The 23,922-nt window shown below is 39.1% G+C and overlaps 1 protein-coding gene across 2 annotated transcripts in view; it reads left to right on the top strand.

The window, feature by feature from the left end:
* SLIT3 (slit guidance ligand 3) overlaps nucleotides 1–23,922 on the top strand; it is a 497,173-nt gene that overhangs the window by 412,932 nt on the left and 60,319 nt on the right. For both annotated transcript variants that reach the window (XM_062001935.1, XM_062001936.1), the window contains exons 26-27: nucleotides 4,414–4,577; nucleotides 8,618–8,742. In XM_062001935.1, the coding sequence (XP_061857919.1) occupies nucleotides 4,414–4,577; nucleotides 8,618–8,742 (289 nt within the window). The remainder of the gene's footprint in view (nucleotides 1–4,413; nucleotides 4,578–8,617; nucleotides 8,743–23,922) is intronic.

The raw sequence follows: 23,922 nt of genomic DNA, 5'->3' as shown, positions 1-23,922 counted from the left end.
TTTTCCTGCTCACTTTCATATTCTCCTCTGGATATTCATAATGCATCTGTTCAAAGGAAATAAAAAATACTGGAACTTGTTGTTATTAGTTACCAAAATATTTTCCTAAGGAAAACCAAATGAGCAAATGTGACAGTTTCCTCCTCTGTGGACTTTGTGTTTAAGGCTTTCTTTCAACATTGTCTATGTGAAATGCAGAGTGTGTTGTGGTGTGAGAGTGAGACAGGAAACCTCCCACAAAGAGCAAATATTAAGCAAATGTGAATTCTTTGCTTAATAAGTGTCATATGTTTTGCATGCTGAAATGTTGTCAGTATCTGAACTTGTTGATGAATCACCACTTCAGAAATATATATTTAATCATATGGAAATTGGTCATTTCACAGCACTGATACTTCATTCCATAATTTGCAAAACTCATAGAGATGTTTCAGATATTTCAAGAAAATACTATTGTGTTGGTGGAGATCCAGGATATTTTTCAGTGCAGTTCAGTTGATGAAAGACTGTAAAGACAAATAGCTGCAATTGTTACTAAATAAACTTGAAGTGTAAGATTTGGTGCCAAAAGAGTGAACAGAAAATGTTTTCTCAGTGAGATAATGTGTGAGGCTTCACATTATTAGACAATAGACATAAAGGAAAAGTAATTTTGTGTAGCATGTTTCTTGATTACTGTCCTCAAGCAATGAGGGGGTTGGGTATCTCTTGGTCATTTTGTGGAGTGACCAATTTCACCAGTTGATATGCATATTTTCTGCTCTGATGCTGCCCTCATGAATATGAGACATACACACGTTAAGACATACAAGCAGATGTGCATTTAACATAGGCCATATGTTTTTGTTCTCTTTACAACCTTAAACGTGCCCTCCAGAACACCTGCTTGAACACAGAGTTCAGTTCACATTTACGTGTTTTCTGGAAAGCAAATATGTCCTCAGACTTTTTATTTCTGTGTGATAGTTTTCTGCCTCAGTTTCTCTCTGGGCAATAAAAAGCAAAGATATCCTCAGAGTGGTAGGGGCAGGAATCATATGTGAGCAACTTAGGCAATTTCAGCTTGAGCTGAGATATAAACCTTCTCTGTTTCAAGCTTATACCTCAGTATCTAAGTCAGAGAAAATATTTATTTTGCACAAATAGTATTTCTTTTTCATATTCCCAGCATAGTCAAGTCATTTCATCTGTAGTTTTGGAATGAAAGCCTGACTAAGCTGAAGGCCTGCACCTCGTTTTGGGAGCACAGCGACATCTTTCCTACTGGGAATCTGGCTTCTGAGGGTATTTTTAGAACTCAGGAGATAAACACATCACGCCCCATTTGTTTGGATTTTCCTCAGGGTTTACTTTAAATGAAGTGCACATACAATTTTCCTGGGTAAACTGTTCACCTCAGGGAGTGATAAAAGCCCCTTTGGCCCAAGACAATCACTGCAGTATATCTGTTTAGGTATATGTGCTGCCAGAAATGTAAAATACACAAAGCTCAAATGAACAATAATAAATAGGATCCATAAAATAAATAAGGTCTGTCTGGGGTGTAATTTGGACAGTTGAACAATTGACTTTTACAGCTTGATTTTGCTCTCCAGTTCCTTAAAGAGGATTCTGAAACTTTTAGCAACCACAAGGATTTTGCTCTTCAGATGCCAGAAAAAGCTGTGCTTGTTCAAATGAAATCAAACAGAAATGGAAGTAAATTAATCTTGAGCTCTCCCTGATATATAGATCTTCAAGGAGAAAGTATATACTTGGAACAAGTTTTAAAGTTATACAGGAGGTTGCTACTTACCAAACTCATAATACATGGGACGGTAAGGTTTTGTGTTAAATTTATAAGCTATGTGGCTAAGACAGATATTATGACTGGAGGAATCTGGCAACCAGAGTGTTGAACGGGAAGACCAGCTTGGGCCTTCTGCAGCAGTACAGTTTGGTGGGGGAAATGAGATGGAGAGTGTCAAATGAAGCTTTAAAATTGCCAAGAAGTATTTGTGTAGCATAGGCAAAAGCTATTGATTTTAACCAGTCTTTTGTAATAGGTTTAAGTTGGCCTGTAACTGGAAGAACAAAAGAGATCTAGATCCTTCAATCACTTTTTCCATAACTGTATGAAGCCTACAAGAAAAAACTCGCTGTGTTTCCTTTATACTGTAAACATCTTGTTGTAACTATTACAACAATGTAGCTGATACACCTCACTAAAGACAGAGGAAGGTCTGTATAGGATATACACATATTGGACTCATTTGCTAATGATTATGCTATTTACTTGAATCATACAGAATCACATTTCAGCTGTGACTCTACTAACCTGATTTAGTCCAGGGCAATGATAAAAATGTAACAGTGGTACTGAAGGATGGTCTACATTAATACTTAAAAAGAACTCAAAATCTGTTGGATGAGACCTGTTAGGTCAATTCCTTCATGTCCTCATCGTTCACTGATACAAGTCTGACTGGTTCAAGTTCCTTATACTGCCCACACATAAACTGACCCTTAGGTGCTTTGAGGACTTCACAAACCCTTGGTAATGGATGTTATGTGCCATAGCTATTTCCATTAAGCCTATTTTTGATAAATGTCTCATATGCCTAATTCCATTGCATCATCTCATTTTTTTACTCAAATTTGTTATTTACCTATAAAAATAAGACTCTCCTCTGTTTCTCCGCATTGTCACAGCCTGAGTTATTTTAATTGACTTTATTCTATGTTGCTTTAAAAGTAATGTCTGAAAAGAAATATCTACACAACATTTTGAAAATGCTGATGGTGGTATTTTATTACAGCTCAAGATGGTTTTTACCTTCTGGAAATATTTTACTATAATGGGCAAAGAAATGTAGAACTCATGAACGAAAACACAGGAATTCGCTCTAAGTTCCTAAAAGTGAAGAAAATGAAAACCTGAAGCCACAAACAAAATATGGAAAGATGCATGGGATAACTTCTGCAGTTGTGCAACGATGTTAGAGCAGCTCTAATTCTGATGTGGTTTATGAAGATTAATTAACATAGTAACTGGCTTTCTGTTGTCCTCCCACTCCCATTTTATACATGGCAGTTGCTCAATGCTGAAGTTAATTTCTCAATCCAGCTTTCAGTGCTGCATTTTGTTTGACCTTGCACAAGTGAGCCAGTTGATCACAGTTACAGGGTCAAAAAGTCAACCCAGTAGTGTTTTTTTTCCCATTGTAAGCAATGGATTTACGGAAGGAATGGATGGATATTTTTTAATACTGTGCTGCAGTACAGATTTAATTTTGATGAATGAGCCCTAGACAGGGTTTGAACCTATGAACTCTCATTATGAATCTGTCTAGGGCACAGTGGGTTCATTAGTCACTCCAATAGAAATGTATCAACAAATTTACTGAGGTTTCTATCTTAATATCCTGTCTGATATGTTTTTATCCGAAAGAAGCTCCAGTTTAAAGTACCATCTTAACAAAGAGTTTATAACATATACAGAAACAGCAAAGTCCAAAACCCAGTTGAATTATTGGTTTCTTTAGTACTTCTTCCCTGTGCTAATCTTTATTTAGTTAACTTTCTTCCCATGGCAATTCAGGTGTTGTACAGCTAGAGCCTTGCATTTACTTTCAGCAAAATGAAATCAGATTTCCAACATGCCTTTCTTCACACTTTCAAAAATTAATTGCTTTTAAACTGACTTTTCTGAACCCTGGGACTGTTTGTAATTGACCGATTGCCTGAAAAGATGCCTTCTATAAGAGAAAAAATGTATAAATGAGTCAAGTCAGCACCTAAATTTAAAGTAAAAAGGTTTATTTTCTTTTGGATAGACCTCCATGAATAATGAACAAGTTCAGTGAATTATAATTGCATTATGTGAATGTATCTACTTCGACCATATGACCTAACTCAAGTGATGAGTTAGCCAAGAAATGTGTTTTCAAAGCCATAAACGAGTTCAGCAGACACTAGATTGCAGTTTTGAAAACATGGGTGTCCTCTGTGTGTTTGTTTCATCTAGTGAAGAGAAATTAACCTGAGTCATTATATTCAAACTAAATTGCACAATTCATGTTCAATAGAATATGCTCATGAAGAACAAAGGCAAATAAAAGAAGCCAACGTGATAAAATTGATGAAAGCTATATGTCTGGCCAAATTGCTGAAGCATAATTGTTTGAAAAAAAAAGTGATTTCTTGTTGGATATTTATATAACCTCCCTAACTAATGGTGGGAAGAAAGAAAGAGTAGGGAATACTGGAGGAGATAAATCTAAAAGACTTCCTAAGTACTCAGAAGATCTTTCCCACATTTTGAAGTAAAGCATTCCTGTCAAAGTGTACACTAAAACGTGCCTCAGTGAGATCTGGGATGTTTTTTTTGCTTGCAAGCCAAAATAACTGCTGTTCGTTGTTTGACACCACCAGGGCTCTGGGTACCAACCCTTTGCACTGTGATTGCAACCTCCGCTGGCTGTCGGAGTGGGTGAAGGCAGGCTACAAGGAGCCGGGGATTGCCCGCTGCAGCGGGCCTGACGCCATGGTGGACAGGCTGCTGCTCACAACGCCCACTCACCACTTCCAGTGCAAAGGTAAGAGCAAGCCAGGAGCTTCTGTCTTCTGTCCTCTTGCTTTTCCTCATACTCAGTGCTTTATTTTTGTACTGTCAGAAGCTGTTTGATTTTAAAGTCCGTTTGGGAGGGAGTTGGGTTTGGAACCATCTGAACCATCACATTGCATTCAAGTAACATTTTCAAGTGTTCTTCCACACAGGGCAGTTAACTGCACCATTGGTAGGAAAACCAGCAAACCTCTGGAGAGTTTCAGTATTCCTTTTGCTCACACCACATTATAATATGGCAAATTAGTATAAAACATGTTGTTAGAGCTTATTTGAGCAAATAAATTGGTTTGGGCCTTTTACCTACCGCTGAAATCGTGGGTAAAATGAAGGTTAGTTTAAAAATATAGAGCACTGTAGGCATTATGTACATTCACCTGAAAACTGAGAAACAAAATTCTTCTGGAAAGCAAGTATTTACCAAAAATACGTTTTCATTTCAAGATCTGCAACCTGGCCTTACCATCTCTATATCAGAAACTGTAGATAATGATAAATGGTTAACATCTGAATTCAGGAGAGGGCTGAGGTGCAGCTATGAACAATTAGGGGTAGTCAATAATAGGAGCATGCTGCATTGGAGAGCAGTTGGACAAATGATATAAGGGACACACTTTTTTGTGAGTAAAGTAAGTAGCTTATTACTGAATGTAGATTACGATAAACTTGTGTGTTCTTATTGTGAAAAAAAACGTTTGGAGGTTCATTGAGGTTACGAGCAACTACATGAAGCTTTGTTTATATTGGAAAAGATGGGGAAGTAGCCTCTCTTAGAAATGGAAATGAGGGCATGAAGCCTGTTTTTATGTCTGTAAGAGAGCCGTGCACATCTACAGTACTGGCTGGCAGCATGATTTAATAGAGGTTCAAATTAAACTGCTGAGCAAACAAATGAAGGTGTTGAGGTGTGTTTAGAGGACAAGTTCCCTGAGCTGAATTTTATATCCTTTCAAATATATTTTTAATAACTGCAACCTTATAATTTAATTATTTGAAATGTCAGTCTCAAAACTGTCAGAATGCTGACTGTAATTGATATCAGAGCCACAAACTTTATAATAGTCACTCAAATGTGAAGCACAAAGGTACCCTACATACTAAAAATAACAGATCATTTACTTGTTCGTATGAAGTGAAGCAAAGACAATTATCATATTTGCATACTAAACAGGATCTGAAAATTGATCCAAAAGAGATAGATGACTTCCTCAACCTGAAACCATGATATACCAATAGTTAATGCTCCCTTTCGTGCAAAACTAAGCAAGCAACTCTGAGGCGAGAGATAAGTAAACTATTAAAAAGATGTATGTTTTTCATGTAAATATTAATTTGGTCCACTAGAAAGCTGGTGGGCTTTCTGCTGTCTCAAGAGGCTCCATTGTTTGCTTTATCTGAATAGAAAAGGAGAAAGAAGTGTTGATTTGGAGGTGATCTTTGGACAAGCAGAAACTGTGGATGGTCTGGACGAGTGGCATTGTACTCCAGGAAGCTCCGGGCCTAGAAAAATTCACCTTATTTCATCAAAATGCCTTTTTTTTGAACAACCAATGAGTGATTTGATAGTCCTACTGAACCCATTTCCCATGTGCACCTTACCCAGTGCCTCATGCTACTCTGGACATCAGTGATGCTCTTTTATGGGAAAGCAACAGGATTGATTACAGTGTCAAGTGCAGGTTTACCCTCAGGCTGGAGCCACGTGCGCGGCCTGTGACGATTTGCAGCCTGGCCTGGGTTTGTCCTGCAGCTGTGTCGCCCTCTCAGCACTGAGCTGTAGCTGAGATGTGCCTCTCAGCAGAATGAGATTAGCTGTAGGGTGACACAGTGTCCAAGGACTTGTCTGTACTTCTGCCTGTGTAGATTAAGTCCTAGCTCAAGTAGCACAGAGCTCAAGGCTGAACCCCTTGTCCCCCTAAAAACCTGAGTCATTGTGGCAGAAGTCAGCCCTTGCTGAGCTTGCTGCCTGGAGGTACTTGTATGAAGGCAGTTCACAGATGTCCTCTGTGACCTCCAGAAACTTTTACATTTTTTAAAAAGTAGAATTTAACTTATTCTTGTTAAAATTATGTTTTTAACCTGTGACTGAGTAGAAGGTTATGTCTCAGCAGAGCCAAGAAAATAAAAGTATGTTATGTGCAAGTCATACAAACTCAGTTCTGCTTTTTATTAAATTGCCCTCCTAGTTATGCAGTAGAGGAAAGGAATGTGCTAGGCTGAGGACATTTTGCTGTATGGATGTATAAATCAAATCCACAAGGGCAAACTAATGAACTATTTAACTGCTAGGAACTAACACTGTTCTTGTTAGCTCCTGCATTGATTAGCTTTGATCTGTGCCATAGGAATAAATGGAAAATGTATGTTGTGTATTATGAAATAAATACTAGAACAAATTCTGTGACCTCTAAATCTGGGAGAGCAGCACTACTGCCTGTCTCATGAGCCCTCTGAGGAGCTACCTTCACATATTCGTCATACATTCTACCTTCAAGACAAAAGTAGCTCAGATATGTCACATTCCACCCCCTGTCAGTGCCAGAGACTCAGATGTTATTTCCTCTTGCTGTCCTAACTCTGAGTTAAAAACACTTATGGCATTTAGCTAGACATAAACACAGAGATAGAAGAGGATGACAGCAGGGTTTTATTTCATTTTTTTACTTACTACTTCTTGTGTATTTGTTCCTCATTAATGCATGTTGCACTCTGCAGTCGGTGGCCCTACTAACAGCAGCAGTACAGTATCAAGATACAGCCTTGACATTGCAGGTGCTTTCAGCTGAGACTCCTTAGTACCTATTTCTGTCATGTTCTTACTCCCTCTTGGTGCTGTGCAAGTATTCAAAGTTCATAACGAAGGTTTATATCTCATACAGGATGATCCAAAGCAAATCCTTGATGGAAAGGGATTTTTTTTGTCCCCAGTTTTGGTAACCATCTACAGTTCCACCTTCTCTCTACCATCAAGTATAACTTTTTCTTCACTTTCAGAATGTTTCACAATTTACTACCACTTATCATTTATCATTCAATAACAGAAGCTCTGTGTCCACTTCTGATAGCACAATACCATTTCATTTTAAAATGTGTTTCCTTAAAAGTGAAATATAATTACTTTAAGGTCTTAACTGCCTGATACAATTTAAGCCCTTCTAAAGGCTTTATTTTTTACATGGAAAAGCCACCAACTCATTAGTATTTGAAATTTAGCTGTTCAAAATCACCATTTCTTTGACTCTAAATATAATGGCATAAATTAGTTTTCTGCAAAATCCCAACAATGAAATATTGATTGACTTGGTACTCTAAATGTAATTAGTATTGTTTTGGTTTGTTTTAATTTTCCTGCTCACCCAAAAGCATCACTCCTTCTCTAGAAGAGTTCTGTTGAAAAATGAGATTTATTAAGTGGTATAAATATAACTGTGTATTTACCTGCATAAATTTCCATCCTTGCATATTTGTCTTTGTTGCATTTTGCCAAGACAACCAACTAGAAAAATAAGATCTAAGAAAATAAGTTTTGAACTTGTTGTTAAAGTCAAGGATGGTAGAAAACTTTGCACCTAAATATTCCCACAAGCCTCTAACTAAATCTTTCTTATGCCTGTTTTTTTATTTCTACTGTTGCATCTGCACTTTCATTCTTGTTACCAGCCATAGAAATGTCATGTTATAGTTCCCTAGAGGCTGCTATTGCAGAATTTCCAGCACTGAGAGAAGAAAAAATTGCTGAAAGCTGTAGATATATATAAGCCTCGTCTCTAGAGATTCCCAACGTGTTTTTTCACAGCTGATGTTTGCATGTCCAGGAGAATATAAGCATCACTGAGACTTGTCTGACACTTGATTTAAGTACTTAAAACCTCACTGATCCCTGGGAATCCCATGCTCTTGTGCCAATGCAGGATGACTACTGCGTTACAAAAAAACCCATATGTGTGAATATAGGAAGTATTCATTTTGTCATCAAGTTATCTATTAATAAACTGTGTTTTGCCTTTCCAGAGCCAGTAGATATCAGTGTTGTGTCCAAGTGTAATCCCTGCCTCTCCAATCCATGTAAGAACAATGGGACATGCAGCAATGATCCAGTGGAGTTTTATCAATGCACCTGCCCATTTGGCTTCAAGGTATGACTACAAATGAACTACATGAAAAGCAACAAAGCATTCCCCATCCCTTCTGTTTTCTTAATTGTTGTACAATGAGAAGTCAATTTTACAGGCAACTGAGCTCAAAACATCTTCTTCTGAAGTAGGTTGTATGTGACCTTTCAATTGTGCCCTGCTACAAGTTCTGTGCTGTGCAATCAGAAAGGCATTTCTCTCTCTCTGTATTGTCCTGAGCAACTTGCTCAAGTTGACCCAGCTCTGAGCAGGGTGTTTTCATTAGACAATCCCCAGAGGTTGCTCCCAGCCTTGGGCATTCTCTGATTCTGCAATTAGACATCTGTATGGCAAGTTGAATTTATCTTCCTTTTAATTTCTTTTCTCTTTTTTTTGCCAGCAACATGATAACCATTTCATAGGGTGACAGGCCAAAGAGGAGGCAGTTCAGATGAGAATTAAGGGCCAGTTTAGCCCATGGTGACAGAATGTTGATTTCTGCCAGTTTACATCCATCTTAGACTGACTAGCAGTAAGGTGATAACTGATCAGACACAACCACTAGCTCTGCTGTCTCTGACTTCTGAGCAGTAATGCCTGTAGAATGGCCAGGAAATATGAAATCCTGTCATGGAATGACGAGCACTGTGAGCATGTAGGGTCAGTTTCTTGATAACACATTTGAAAATTGGAAAATCATTTCATAATGCAGTTTCTTTGGTAGTGATTTATAGCTCCCATTGCTAACACCGCCTCGGGAGAGCTTAGGGCTACCAAGACTTTGTTTCAGAGTTGGTATAACTGGAAACCTAGCTTAGTAGTCAGTAGCTGAAGGATAAGTAATAAATGAGGCATACGATCTGTTCACAGCCTGAGGGGAATCAGATATTATGGCCAAAGAAGTAGGTTGCATCCTGCAGACTGAGATTTTATTTGCCTCATTGGATATTTCTTTACAGAGTCTTGGTCAGTTGAAGCAGATGCTCATAAAACACAGAGTAATAAGAGCTATAAGGGGAAAAAAAAAGAAGGGCAAAACCAGACGTATGTGGGAAGTAAGCACAAGTATCCATGTCCTACATTTTGGGTAGGATTTAGGAATCAGTTGGTTCTGATGATATCACCATTTCCCTTCTCTGTTTTCTTGGGTTACATACCAGATGGTAAAGAGTAATTGTGGTAGATCCCTGAAACACTGGAAAAGGGAAGATGTAAAGCTCATTTCCTCTATTTCACCACAGTGCCCCCCTACCTAGTACTCAAGTGTAATAATAATTCTCCTAAATAATTGAAAAATCCATTAGAAATTTCCTCTCATTAAAAACCTTCTACTCATGGGCATATCAACCAGCAACTTTTCTGGGATCTTAAAAGATGACGTCAAAAATTCATTTAACTGGAACTACCTGGCAACAGTGGATTTGACTTTGCAGTGAGAGACACTCTGGCTGTTTATCACCTCAGGTTAATAAAAGAACAGTCATTTAACTTTGATTTTTAACATAAACTAGGTTGGATTCTTCAGATGGGATTAGGTGACTGATAGGGTACCTTGAAAAGGAAATGCTTTCAAAACTAGCAGGAAAATACACAAATCTTGGTGAGTGGCTTACCCTATAAGGCTCCTATTGTGGGACCCAGGTATCCAGGTTCTTCAGTATAGAAATTTGTTGCTTATGAGCATATCTTTTGTGTGTGTGTCCTTAAGTTTTTTTAGTTCATTTGTTTCTTTTGTATTATTTCCATGTTAGCAAACATGCTGGTGTAGGTGCCTTTGGACTGCTAGAAGACATCTTTACAAAGTCAGGATTTATGAATTATAATAATGAAGGATAATCTTCTAGTTATATTAGCCACCCCTTTCTAGTGTACATTGTGTATTGTATGCATTGTTCTGCTTAGAAAAGTTTTGATAAACTCTTGAAGTGAATCAGTTTAAACTTCTCATAGAGCATCCAGCTTTTCCCCTCTCACACACACTTTCTCAGGTAACATTCAGTTTGTGAATGCAAAACCTAAAACCGCTCGTCAGCTTGTAAGCACCAAGCTGTCATCCAAGCCTGAGCAAAGAGCAAACAGACCCAGGCATGGCACTTAGAGCAAGAGTTTAAAAATACTGACTGGATAACAGTAGAGGGAGAATTGGTGGAAATTTAATAAGCAAAAAAGAACTGTGTGTCTTTACCACAGGTTTTTGAATAAAAATGAAATATGACAGGTCCAAATGCAAACCATATGAAAGGAGCACTCTATCTACCACACAGTTCTCCACCAGAGATTCATGCTAATTCAATAACAATACCTTGCTTCCTTCTCACCAGCCAGCACCAAACAGCTCTATCCATCTGGAAGCTATTTCCCAGACCTTGATAAATTGCCCTAAATCTGCCCTCTCAGCATTTGTTTTTCCTTGTTTGATGTAGATTTTAAAAAAATCCTGTGTGGAAGAGTGTATCAAGAAAGTGAAAAACCCTCCCTTTTCTCAAGTGTAAGCTCATTCAAATGAACTGAAGGCTTTATAATGTTCCCTGGAAAGGGACAGACAGTTAACAGACCATTCTCATACTAGCCTACAAAAAAACAAGCAGCCCCCTAAACTACCAGGTACCAAACTGGTGCCTGATGGAATCCAGGAACTTCTACCAGTTAACCATAGTCACAAGTGCCTACAGTCATATTTTTCACTATCACATTGGTGATGACTCACTTTCTCTTTTTCATGGTGACAAAAAATGTTTTTGTTACTGAATGTATACCTCGTGGGGCTTTTAGCAATGTGTAGTGCTGCCTGTGATGGGTTTAAGTAAACTTAACAGTGAGATAACTCATGGACCACCTGAGCTGAGAGGCCAGTGGGCCGAGCACTTGCGTTTGATGAGAACAGAAATACAGATTGCTCACTTAGGAACAGGGAAGGCTACGTGCTGATAGCTATCTTTGCTGCTGCTCTTTCCTGAAAATGGGTGAAGAATGTGTTTGCTGTAGATAAGCCATGGTTGAAACGGTGCTTTTGCAGTTGTTCTTTGGGGACAAAGCCCCGAAGACCGTGGGAGCTGGTATGAAAGTGCCACCTACAGCGAGTGCCAGGCTGCACAGCCTGAGCTCCAGGCTGCCACCAATGCTGGCAGGAAATGACTCTTCATGTTATGAAACTTGTATTTTCATATTAAACACAGACATAGGTGTAATTATCCAACTCAGGTTTCTTTTTTTCCTCTTCTCTGTAGCATTCTTTGAAAGATTATTTAAATAATATGTGTGGTTTAGATTGTAAAGTATGATTATGAGTAGAGAAATGAAGCTTTCTTCTACTTTAAATGCTGCTGGCCACCTGCGGTGCAAGTGTGTGTGAGTGCAGCTGGTGGCTGGTAAATAGATAGTGGAACCATACTAATTCATTTCTCCTGCAGAGTGTGTGGCTTTTATGTATTCCCATTGATATTGTAAAATCAACTCTATGGGTGTTAGAATTCAAGAGAATAATCAAACTTGCAATCAAGATGCCACTGAGAGAGGATTTACCTGAACAGCTATAGTAAAAACTGCAGTTAGTGAAGCAAACACTGTGTATGTAGTTGTTGCACTACTCTGAAAATACCCTTTTGGATTTTTTGGCTGGTTTTTGTGATTTTCATACATTTTCTTCTTAAAACTGAGGTAACAACAAATGAAGGAGAGTGATTTCTTCCAAATACAGTTATTTGTGGAACTGAGGAAAGAGAGTTTAAAATACATCCGTGATTTATCTGAAATGAAAGAACGTTGCCAACTGGGAATATGAAATGCAGTACTTTCCTGGGCATTACCACAGCCTCTTTGATTGCTCAAACAAATGGGAGCCTAAGCTGCTGGGATGCAGGATGCATCCTGGGATGCGGGGTGTTTGTCAGCTTTGGATTCTGCTCTTACCAAAAGCTCTCTGAAATGGAAAGTGAAGACAGGTAAAATGAGTACCGCACGTATCCCACGCTTCAGGCAGCAGATGCTGATATGTCTCTGTGGGTAGACTTGCTCTGTAATTTTTTTTCCAACTCAATTCACCTCCCTGTCGAGTTCAGCCAGTGTCCTGACTTTTCTAGGAGTACTGCGTTATCTTGAGGGTTCAAAGAATTCCACCAGTCATCCAGAATGACAGATACAATTGGAACAATCCTGAGTAAAGCTCTTGGGCTTTGGAGAGACAGTATTATTTGCAGCCAGACTCTTACGGTGGGAGGCATTACAGCTAAGCCAGAATGATATTTAGTGAGGAAGTTGGCTCCAAAGTTCTGCTAGGAATTTGGCTCTTCTTCATCCCCCACCCCGTGTGCCAGGTTTTTGTCCCTGGAAACAGGGTTAGAAATTGATAATCTCAGAGCGGAGTGTCTCTGGGCTATGCAGGATTCGTGTCTGTCACACTTTGTACACAGATACAACTGACATGCCAGCACTTGTGTGGATGGATGTAGCTGAGCAGAAGCTGTGACTGCTCAGCACAGGGCTAGTAAGTAGGATATATCAGTACCATTAGCATGGACTCAGTGCTGCACTGACTGTATCATGCAGTCACGCAGGTGCATGTGGCCTTGCATTTGGAAGGAGCACAGATGAAGTTTGTTGTATTTGCACTTTGAGATGTAGATGTACCCCTGTAACATTATATGAGTACAAGACCACCATGAGTAGTCTGTTGGTCCGGGAATAATTGCTGTTTGAGGGATACTCAACACAGAACTGATCTAAAACGTAGATATGGTGGGGTTTGCACACTGTCAGATATTCTGGCCAGCTCTTAATGGCTCAAGACTAAGACAGTGCAAGTTCATTCCAGTGGGCCAGTTTCTCAGTTATGCTGATTGGGGTGGGGTTAGATGAATATAACCAAGTGTAGAGCTTGGCTGCTGACACATGCCAGCTGTGTGAGTCAGTGCCTGCTTTGTTAGGCTAGTTCTGTCTGGAAATGTAGTGCTGTGCTTTTGTTTCTTTGGATCTAATAACATTTGCATCTAAGTCCCTGTATACATCAGTCAGTGCACAACTAAATCCCTGAGTTGGAACTGCAAAAGGAGGAGAAAGGAAGGAACTCTTAAACCAGCCTGCCTTCATCCACGTAAGACAGCAGAGTAAACGTCTCTGTCTTCATGTGTTACTCTGCCTTGGCCTCTTTCTTCTCCTGGTGTCAGGGTCGGGGGGGGGGACAGGCAGTGGAATGTGAGCTCAATGCCAAGTTTTCACAGGAAGAAATCAATGCAGCAGAATGCCATTTGTGTGAGGTGATTCTGCCTTGAACTTTCCTTCTAATAAATTCTCCTGGAGCGTGTGTTTGTGTGCTCTGGGGTGTTTAATTTTTTGTTTGCTTGTTTTAACGATACTTAAAATACGTATGAATGAATGTTGAAGAACCATTTGCTACTCTTAGTAAAATAAAGCAGAAACCCTTTAGGGATGAGAAGTAATGGGTGGCCACGTAAAATGAGTAGATCTATATTTATGTATGGATTTTGAGGGCAAACACCAGTGTCAGCAGTAGGTTGTTATAATTTCATATAGTGCTCCTAGGGCAGGAAAAAAAAATCTTGCAGAAATCACAATATTTTCCTCAGTGTGCTTATTCTGTAAAACTTACCATGCATCAGGCAGACTTCTGTTGTGTTTCTTTTTTCCTTTTGGCCTTTCTATTAGAGTAGGTCTAAAGAAAATAGAGATTTACATCCTGACAAGCGTGAAAGTGAAAGGTTTAGGGAGGGATTACAGCCACAGTTGCTGGCTGAAGGTGGTGAGACGTGCACACACCCACCACAAGCCCTGTAAAAAACATAGTAATGGATTGTGGCATGCCCTAATGAGGGCTCTTAACAATAAAGCCAACTCTGAGGAAGTATTTCCATTTTTGTCAGGCCAACAAGAAAGCAGATGTTGAGCAGCTTCAGGCATTTGCTGTGTTTGTTCAGCACTTCATCAGGTGAATAGTAAGCCATACCCACAGGTGGGCATTGTCATATTCAGTCTTTTGTCGGTGTGTATTGTTCCCCCCTCCCCTCCACCTTGTTTTTACTGCTGTTTTTCTGGTCTAGTTCTAAATGCCTCAAGATTTAACAATCTTTCTTTTCCCAGGGTAAAGCAGAAGTTTTTATTGGCGATTAGTCTGAATTTCAGGCTCTTGTTCTTATGTTTGCCTGGTCCTATTACACTGCATAATAATTTTTCTTCCTCTGTGGTTTGCCTGTCTTTCAGGTGATTACTGGTTGCTATAACTCTGTTTAATCAAGTTCTGTTTAACCAGCTCTTAATTTTCTGCATCCCACCATTTCCGCATAATTGAATCAGCTGAAGCACTTGGTCACAGCTGAAAATCCTTATTGTTAGATTTGCTTGCAATTGTCTGTTATCTATTATCCTTGAGGCTTTCTTGGCATTGACAATAAGGTTTTTGGGTTTCTTTTGTAGTCCAAGAATGTGAACAGAGATTGTCCTGAGAGGTTAACTACCTTTTTTTCCCCACTTTCCTTTGGGGATGATGGAATTGGTGAAGTTGCTGTAAGCAGACTAAGCTGAAAACTCTATCATGTGAGAGTAAACTCTTTCCTGTTAATAGAAATGAATTAATGCCAGACTAGCTTGTGAATTAGTAGATTATTGTGTAGGGGTAAGTGCAGATGGACTCAGATAAAGCTCTCTGCACTCCATTGCTCACAGTGTCAGGCTCTGAGGCTGATCTGCTGCAGAACAGACAACCTCCATGGCCTCCTGTGAGTCCCCTCTTCATAATTCAGGGCACTTCCAAAATAAGAGTTCTGCTCTTGGGCATTATTATAGTGGGCACGTTTGATTCCTTTAGTACTCTGAGAAGTTCATTGGCATGTTTGATTGTGAAAACATTGGTGCCTGCCTGGGTTACCTGCCACACTTCAATGCACTATCGAAACAGTCTCAGTTTATTTACAGCCAGGAAGGATTTCTGGTATCAATGAACTGGCAAGCCTTGTAGGGAAAGCTTTACAGAACTTCCACAAGAAAAACTTCCTCAGATTATACTGGCACTTTTACTGATATACCATGTATTTCAGTGTCAGACCTCTTATCAGTACAGAACTGTTCCAAACCAAAGGCCTGCGTCCTTAACAGACGGGGATACAGCAGCAAAAGCTTTTTCAAATAGGCTGTGACTCTTCCAGCATCTTTAGCTCTATTTATTCCAGAAATCTCATGACTTCTTTGGAGAGGTATTTTAATTGCATAGGCCCTCCTTCATGTAAGGGTTTCATTGAGTCTCTACACGTAACGTGTCCCTCTCTCCCATGAAGGCTGTGTTCAATAGCATAAGTGTTAGGCACAGGTTAATTGCCTTGAGCAATAAGTTTAAAATAAAGACACTATATTTTCTTTCTTTCTTATCAATAGGAATTGCACTTTCTATACAAATATCAGGCCTTTATAACTTTCTCTCCAGTGTTCACATTAAAAAAGAGGGACTGGCTTTTGACAGCCTGAGAGAGAAATTTCTGTTGTCACTACAACATGTCTTTTGAAATAAACAGGCCCTTAAATGTTTTGAAGGTAATGAAATCATTGTTCTTATTCATGAATATTGATTGGAGACTACATATAAAATATTAAATGTCCTTTTTACATCAAATATTTTATGCCCTGGGCAAAACAGACTATTTTCAGTGTCTCAAATTTTCTTTTACATCTCCCAAAACAGTGATCTGCATCAGACAGTTGATTGAGTAACCTTGGAAGCTCTAGAGCACCTGCTCCATCCACTTTGGCACCTCTGGACTCAATTCAGAAATGTGCTCTGTGAAATGACTCAGTGATAGATTAATGACATATCTTCTGTGGTTGATTAAAAGCCCAAAAGACCATTGAAACCCAAAGTGCTTATGTAAGGAGAGGTTTAGAAGGACAATCAGGATTTACGTTGTAATGAACATAATTGCAGAATAAACCTCAGGTGTCCACTGGGAATTAAATTTCAAACTCATAGGAGAAGAACCAGAGTTTTTAAAAAACAATATGATGAATCCTTACACTTTGACTTTGACAGGCATATTCTTGATTACTAGCTACAGAGGTAATGGAAGGTGTATTATACCCTAGAGGATCATAAATCTTTCTGATTTAAATAAAATGAGGCTTAAGAGAGCAGAGTTCACCTAATTTGCTATAAATTGACAATTGTGATTTATTAACAAGGACAAGGAAGTCACTAAGAAGTGCTGCTGCCATGCCCAATTATTGTTTAATCAGGTGCCAGATGAAGCTAGACTGGCATAGAAGATAGCTATACGGTACTGAAGATGGTGGCATATAAATATCTGTTATCTTTGAAGTTTTTTACTTCAGACATTAACACTGTGAAAGTTTTCAGAGGGAATTAAATCAGCCAAAGGGGCAGCAACAAAAACAGTATCAATGTGTCTTATTTCACAATCTAACTTCTATGCCAATTAGCAAATAGTTTTTCTCATTAGGCTTGTGAGCAGCTGGCAACTTTTCTGCGGTGTTGTAGTGTCAATGTGAGCACAGCTCTATAAATAATGATACTGAATAGAAAAAAAAGAAGTCAGAATTATCCAGGTAAATTCAAGTTTACTTTACAGCTCTTTTCAATACTAGAAATAGATGCAATCAATTGCTTTTTCATGTTAGAATAATTAGCTGTTAAGCAGCAATCTTCACAAGGTACATCTTTCTTACCCCGTTAGGACAGATAGGAAAATAGTAATAGTTAGGGTACTGGGAGTACCCTAAGCTAGAGGCAGCCAAGGTGTGGATGTCTCTAGCAAAGTCTACAGTCAGAAGGAAGAGTCACAGCATTTTTGTGAACAACAGATGATCAAAATCTTTCGACTTCCACCTGGCAATCTAAAAGCAATATGATCCAAGATTACTGTGATATTATCCCTGGCTTGCCAAATAATTTGTGTATATGCCTAAGCAGATGGATCTAACATACACCCTGCCAGCTCTTGTAGTTGTTTGACCTTGCCAATGAGCATCATCTACATCTTTTCCAGATTGAAGCTTAGCCATTATGTCCTTGGCCAGAACAAGCATAAACAAGGAAACAGTATTACCTGGGTCTACTGAAGAGCTTCAGGCTACTGTAGATAGCTATCAGGGTGTAAGCTGTCTACATATATCTTAATATGAGTGCAATCAATTAGGAAATCAGTTTCAAGCGGTTCCATTGGTAAAATGGCAGTAGAATAATTCCCAATGCTGTAATTTTTTAGCTCTTCCTGCAAAGGAATTTAGGTTAATTTTGTGTTTTAAAACCAGCTTTATTCTTCACTCAATGTGCAGCTTCTCTAATTTATTTGATCAGTAAGTATTCCCTTCACAAAGCTGAGTTAGCTGTGTTTGCAGGGTCACTGAGGTGTCCATCAAGTCCTTCACACTGCAATTAGCATAAGATGGCATGCTAACTTTCAGAACTTGCTTTAAGATTTACAATACACTTAAAACTTTTCACAATCTCATCATAGCAATTACTGGATTTCTTTGCAGTGAAAGGCTCTGAAAGGCTCTGAATAGAACTGGAGAGAGTTTTTCCTACCAAACTCGTAACTTGGGTGTATTGGCTGTGTAACTGAATTAATGGCATTGAGTTTTTTGGTCAATTATGCAAAGATCTTGTTTCTCTTTTGTATTAATGGCTGCTAAATGTATTTATTGCAAGGAAAGTACTGTATACTTCATTCTTATTCCCGAGCTTAATTTTCTAGTCAAATTGAGGTTTATGTGATAAAACTTTGTCCTTGAGACATCTCTTTTCCTTCTTGGTGTAGGAATATTTCAGTTCACTCTCCAGTTTTGACTATTTATGACTAAGGTTTCAAACAGTGAAAGACGACACTGGTAGAGATGCCACTAGGTACAAGCCTGTAGCATTGATTTGTATCTTACTGGGTAGCTGTATGCCATAACTTCAGGAAAACCTTTGATCACAGTTATCAGTTACTAAACAGTAAAGAAGCAAAACTCAAGGAAGGAAAAATGCATTCAAGAGTTCAAACTAAATTCTCTTTCTTTGATGATTGCTTGCTATTGTTTCTGGATGGTTTCCCTCTCCTCTCCTCTCCTCTCCTCTCCTCTCCTCTCCTCTCCTCTCCTCTCCTCTCCTCTCCTCTCCTCTCCTCTCCTCTCCTCTCCTCTCCTCTCCTCTCCTCTCCTCTCCTCTCCTCTCCTCTCCTCTCCTCTCCTCTCCTCTCCTCTCCCCTCCTCTCCTTCCATCTCATTTCATACTTTTATGTGAAGCATCAAGAATTATGGCTTGCTTACACATTAGCCTTTCACTTAGCTATTAGACCTGTGCAGGTCTGAACATCTGAACATATTCTGGCACGTGTAGGTGTAGTTTTAACTCTCAAGCAATCAGCATACATCAGAATTGTTCAGAAAATTGTGTTTAGTAAAACATGTCCCAAGCTCTGTGTGAGCCAGGCAAAGCTATGCATAGTGGCTGTAAGTGGCCATTTTTCCTTAATTAAAATGTTAAAGCTGGCAAATACTTGTAGGGTTGTATAACATTCCTGCATATGCAGTCATAGAACACAGTGTACTTCTCAGCTTATCTTTCTGTGAGTTTTCCTTCAAGCCTGTGATGGAGTGGAAGATTTACTTAGTCTTTTCCCTTCATGTAACAGCTGCATATTGACTTCTGACCAAGACACCCACAATACAAATGTATTAACATCTGTGAGACTGACAGTTGGATGTGGATGCATTACTTCCACTATTAGAAATGTAAAATAAGTTTGTGGTACAGTGTCTTCATAGCTGCTGATTTTGTCTGATTTCCCTAAATACTTTAGTTGTGTTTAGTGCTTGAGAATTAAACTTGCTTATGAAGAAGTCCTAGTTCTCCAAGTTCCTATCAACTATATTTGTCTTCATCTAGTATTTTTACTAAACACATGAACACCACCATCTGTTCTTCACATATACCATCTAAATAAAATCTATTATGGACACACTGTATATTGTTAACAACTCAACTTGGGTATTTCTTCTCTATAGTTCATTTTTCCAGCATGCTTTAAAACATTGTAATCATTGAACAAGACTGTAATTAGCTCGAAAGTAATGTCCCTATTCACAAGGCATTGAAGTTGGATAGACTTCTGCCTGTCTGCAGGTGTCTTCATCACTGGCTGGATCAGGTTTCTACTGCAGTCAGCAGCGACAGTTTTATATACCAGGAGATATCTACCTCATGCCTGTGGCAAGTTCCATGCTGTGCCTTTTATCTATGCCCGCTGCTGTCAGAAGTGGGTGAAGGATCACATTAAGATGGACAGAGGTCAAATTTCTGCCATCTGATCTGGAATGAAGTTTTCCATCTCCCTAGAGAGCACTAATTTATGAAAATTAAACAACAAAAAAAATCATTGTGGTGCTTGAAACTGTGTCAAAGCAAGTGAGTGCTTCTTTTTTTCATCATATTATCCTCTATTCTTCCTGCTGAGGTCCTTAATTGTTTATGCTACTTCTTGGGTGTTTTACTAATCATGATGTAATATTTTCCAGTATCAGATACTTATAAAGGCAGGAATTTGGCAGAGCAGAACTGAGGAACAGCTTGTATATACACTAATGCCCAGGATGGTTAATTATATTTGAATATGAAAGGCAGAAATCACACGTTTTAAGTATGGTGGATAGTTTCTGTTCTCATTCACTGAAATGTGGAGCTGGAGCAGCCCAGATAAACTCTGGACCAGCTGAAGTACTTCAGATTTAAAAAGGTAGCTGAACATGTATGTCTTCTGATTAGTTGCAGGAACTTGATGTTTCAACACCTAATCCTTTCCTCTCCTACAGAAAATAAGGGAAATGATACAAGTATTTTGGACCTGATACTTTCCTATCAACTAGATAAAAATTTACTACATCTTTGAAAACCTCTAGAAATAAAATATTGCACACAAAGGGACCTTCATCCTCCTTCTGTGGATTGCTGAGACGGTCATATCTTCTTACCTGTCCTTGAAACAAAGCCTCCTCCTCTTTTTCTGATTCAAGCTTCGTTAAAAGGCTATTTAGTCTTGAAGCAATATACGATATTCTCTTTTGTAACAATAGTTATTTCCAGAGAATGTAATTCAAAGAGTTTTTTCCCAACTCATAGATAAATTAATTTTAGTGATGCTTGACAGCAATTCCATTTTTCCTGTAAGAGCAGTCTTACTGTAAACTGAGACTAGAGAATTGCATTATTCATTTGAAAGATGTTTCTAGAATGTCTTTAGGCTCTTCTGGGTAGTGACAGTCTTATACAGAAGTAAAATGGCCTTGCTTTGCAGTAGATTTATTAGTATCAATATTTTCTGCAGCTTCTCTCTTTTCAGAATTCTTTGTTTTTCGCAGTCTTCTGTGTTAGAGAAATTGTACGTGTTCTGTGGGCTCCCACTGTGCTATTGATAAAGTCAACCCAGAGAAGATAATCCTCAGAGAAGGATTAAGTGCTGTTTGCCCATTTATTACAATGAGTAAACTGAGTCAGAGACTCTAATTTTCCTAAAGCCACATAGCAACTTAGTGTTGTAATTAAGTCTGATTCAGCAGCACGTATTAATCCGTTTCCATGGCGCCTGAGGCCCAAGAAGCCAATAATTCAGCCACGTTCAGTACAGAAATGAGAGCAGAGTCTATGGCATGAGAAATTTCACGTGCCAATGAGAGAGTCTGAAAATGCCTCACTCTCATATTAACATTCATCTTTATTAAATTTTTACAAGAGCATTGAAAATAATCTGAGTCATTACAGTAGAAGTGATGGGACGTTTTTAGACAGTGTTCAACTGTGACAAAAACCTTGAGAAAAGCAGATGTGGTTTCTGCTTTGCTTCTTGACGTGCTTAGTTGCAAAGGGTTTAATATTCTAGTGATTCAGGGATGAAGAGTTCATATGAAGTAAAAGTAACTGATGTTAGGGCAGTATCTATCAAATTCTTAAGGGACACGAGAAAAGTATTTGTGATCCTAGCAATATGACAAATGACATCTTCCGGCTTCCCCAGGATAATGTGGTAAACACACAGATTCACAACACATATGGACAAAACACAGGCCATGCTGCAGAAGGGTGGCAGTGGATTAGTGTTAATGCTCATGGCTCACATCCTTCAAGTGCCGCGGACCACACGGTGCCAAAATAAAACCCGTATGAACTTCCCTCGGCACTTTCCCAATTCTTCCCTGAGACATTTGAGGGCTCGGGATCTCAAATGGAGAAGGGCAGGCTGTTTGGCAAATGCAACATGGATGAAGCAGAAACCTTCTCTGCCAGCTCGTGGGTGAGGTCTTTGCAAGCTGCCTGTGCTGCTGTGTTGGGGAGATGAACTCCGTGAGGCAGGGGGTGGCCAGCTCTTTCTGTTTTTCTTTGGAAATGTTTCTCTTCTGATTCAGCCAAGGGAAAGGATGTCCCTGTTCCCTTGTATTTGCATATATTTTAAAATACAAAGCTGCTTCCCCAGTCTCTGGGCAATGGTGGGGACAGAGCCTCAGGAAATACAACTTTGTCTCCTGTTTCTCTAAGCAAGTGCCTCTGTGGGTTGGATGAAAGTATTGTTATTGTGTGCCTCAGTTCTTCCCACAGTACAATGGCAGTATGTCCTACCTGACAAAACAATGAAGATTTCAGTAGTATTTGGAGGACTGTACTGTATGATATGTGAAAGGGAGAGCCTAGCACCATGAGTGGAGAGACCACTCTGGAGAAAGGTTCACATTTATAAGCTAGTTTGGGTTTTTTCATGCCTTAATTGAGGCTACATCAATTTCAAGATAAGCATGCCAGAGATAAATTAAGATTGCTGCTATTAGTACTATTAAAGTACTACTGTACTCAAAGCATGAATGGAGCTTGGGCTGTCACAGAACCCAGCACAGTCCTTGTCCTGCTGGCTTGTCACCTCCAGACTGGGCACATCATCAGAAGTGGGCACACCGGTCAAGAGCTGAGCACAAACTTCTGATCCATGTAGGATGTGAGATGGAGGTGGGCAATGGTGAATAAGGATTAAAAAGATGTGACCACCCTATTTGTTCTCCACTCAAGAGGGAGATTTCTGAAATAGATTTACGGTAGCATTCTGTCTGTCCTGGAGGCAGCAGCAAATCTTTACCGCTGAGGAGGGTACAAGCCTGGCCATTACTTCTCTCCAGTTCTCCCAGTGCCCACCATCATCCAGCTAGGGATATTGACATCTACCTGTTGCCTTTCATATCTGGTTTGGATTTACTTTACATTAATTTGTCTACAGGCTTCTTTACTATCTGACTTGACAACCTTCTGTGGCAAAATCATCCAAGAAGCTTTTACTTTGGAAGAAGTTTTCTTTGATCTATACTAACCTCATCTTCTAACATCAGTAGGTGTCCTGAGAGATTTGGCTTGTGAAAAATTCTGCAATCATGACTTCCATGATTTTCTAAACCTCAATTCTATCATCCCCCATCAGTTTTCTTTTCTCCAGACAAGACAGTCATAGTCTTTATAATATCTTCTTCTAAAAATAGTTATCAGGGAGATTGCTCCATCTCTGTGAACATTTTGGTAGTCCTTTTCTAACCAAACTGTATTCATCCTGAGGCATGCAAATCATTGTCAGGTATCTGCCAAGTACAGTATTAGACTTCTCAAAGTCCATTCTTAATTCTAATTTAATAGTATGTCTTGAGTGAGAACAACAGTCTCAAAGCCAAGTAGAAGGAAACCTAATGGTGCGTTCATATGCAATATATGGCTGAAGCATCAAGATGCTTCATTTTGACAACACAGCCATCATAAAAAAACTATAGACTATAGAAACTTTCAGAGTGGCCCCTGCTCCAGTTCATCTTACCAGGAATGTGAAGCCAGCAACCTTGACTGAATTAATGTATCTCCTGAGATATTTTCCTCACCTTGATTCTGTCATGTATCAGCTTTGCAGTAGATGAGCTGGCAGAGGGCCACTGCTAATGGGATCTTCATTAAGAAGAGGAGAGCGATCTCTTGAACCTCTTCTGATTGCACAGATCCCTTGATTATTGAGGTTTTCAGGTGGCTTTATTCCACCCTCCTGTGTTTAACTGAAAAGCAAGACCAAACTCTTTGGTGTATTTGTCAATTTTACAAATAGCTTGTTCTAATCAGCAGACTATAATGGCCAGAAAAATATGTCTATGCCTTGAAGAGACAATAAAATGTCAGTTGGTAAGAGTGGAGGT

Source organism: Colius striatus, chromosome 9, assembly GCF_028858725.1.
Source record: "Colius striatus isolate bColStr4 chromosome 9, bColStr4.1.hap1, whole genome shotgun sequence".
NCBI classification, from domain to species: domain Eukaryota; kingdom Metazoa; phylum Chordata; class Aves; order Coliiformes; family Coliidae; genus Colius; species Colius striatus.
The sequence above is the reverse complement of the archived record's forward strand: the minus strand, read 5'-3'. Positions and strand labels throughout refer to the sequence as shown.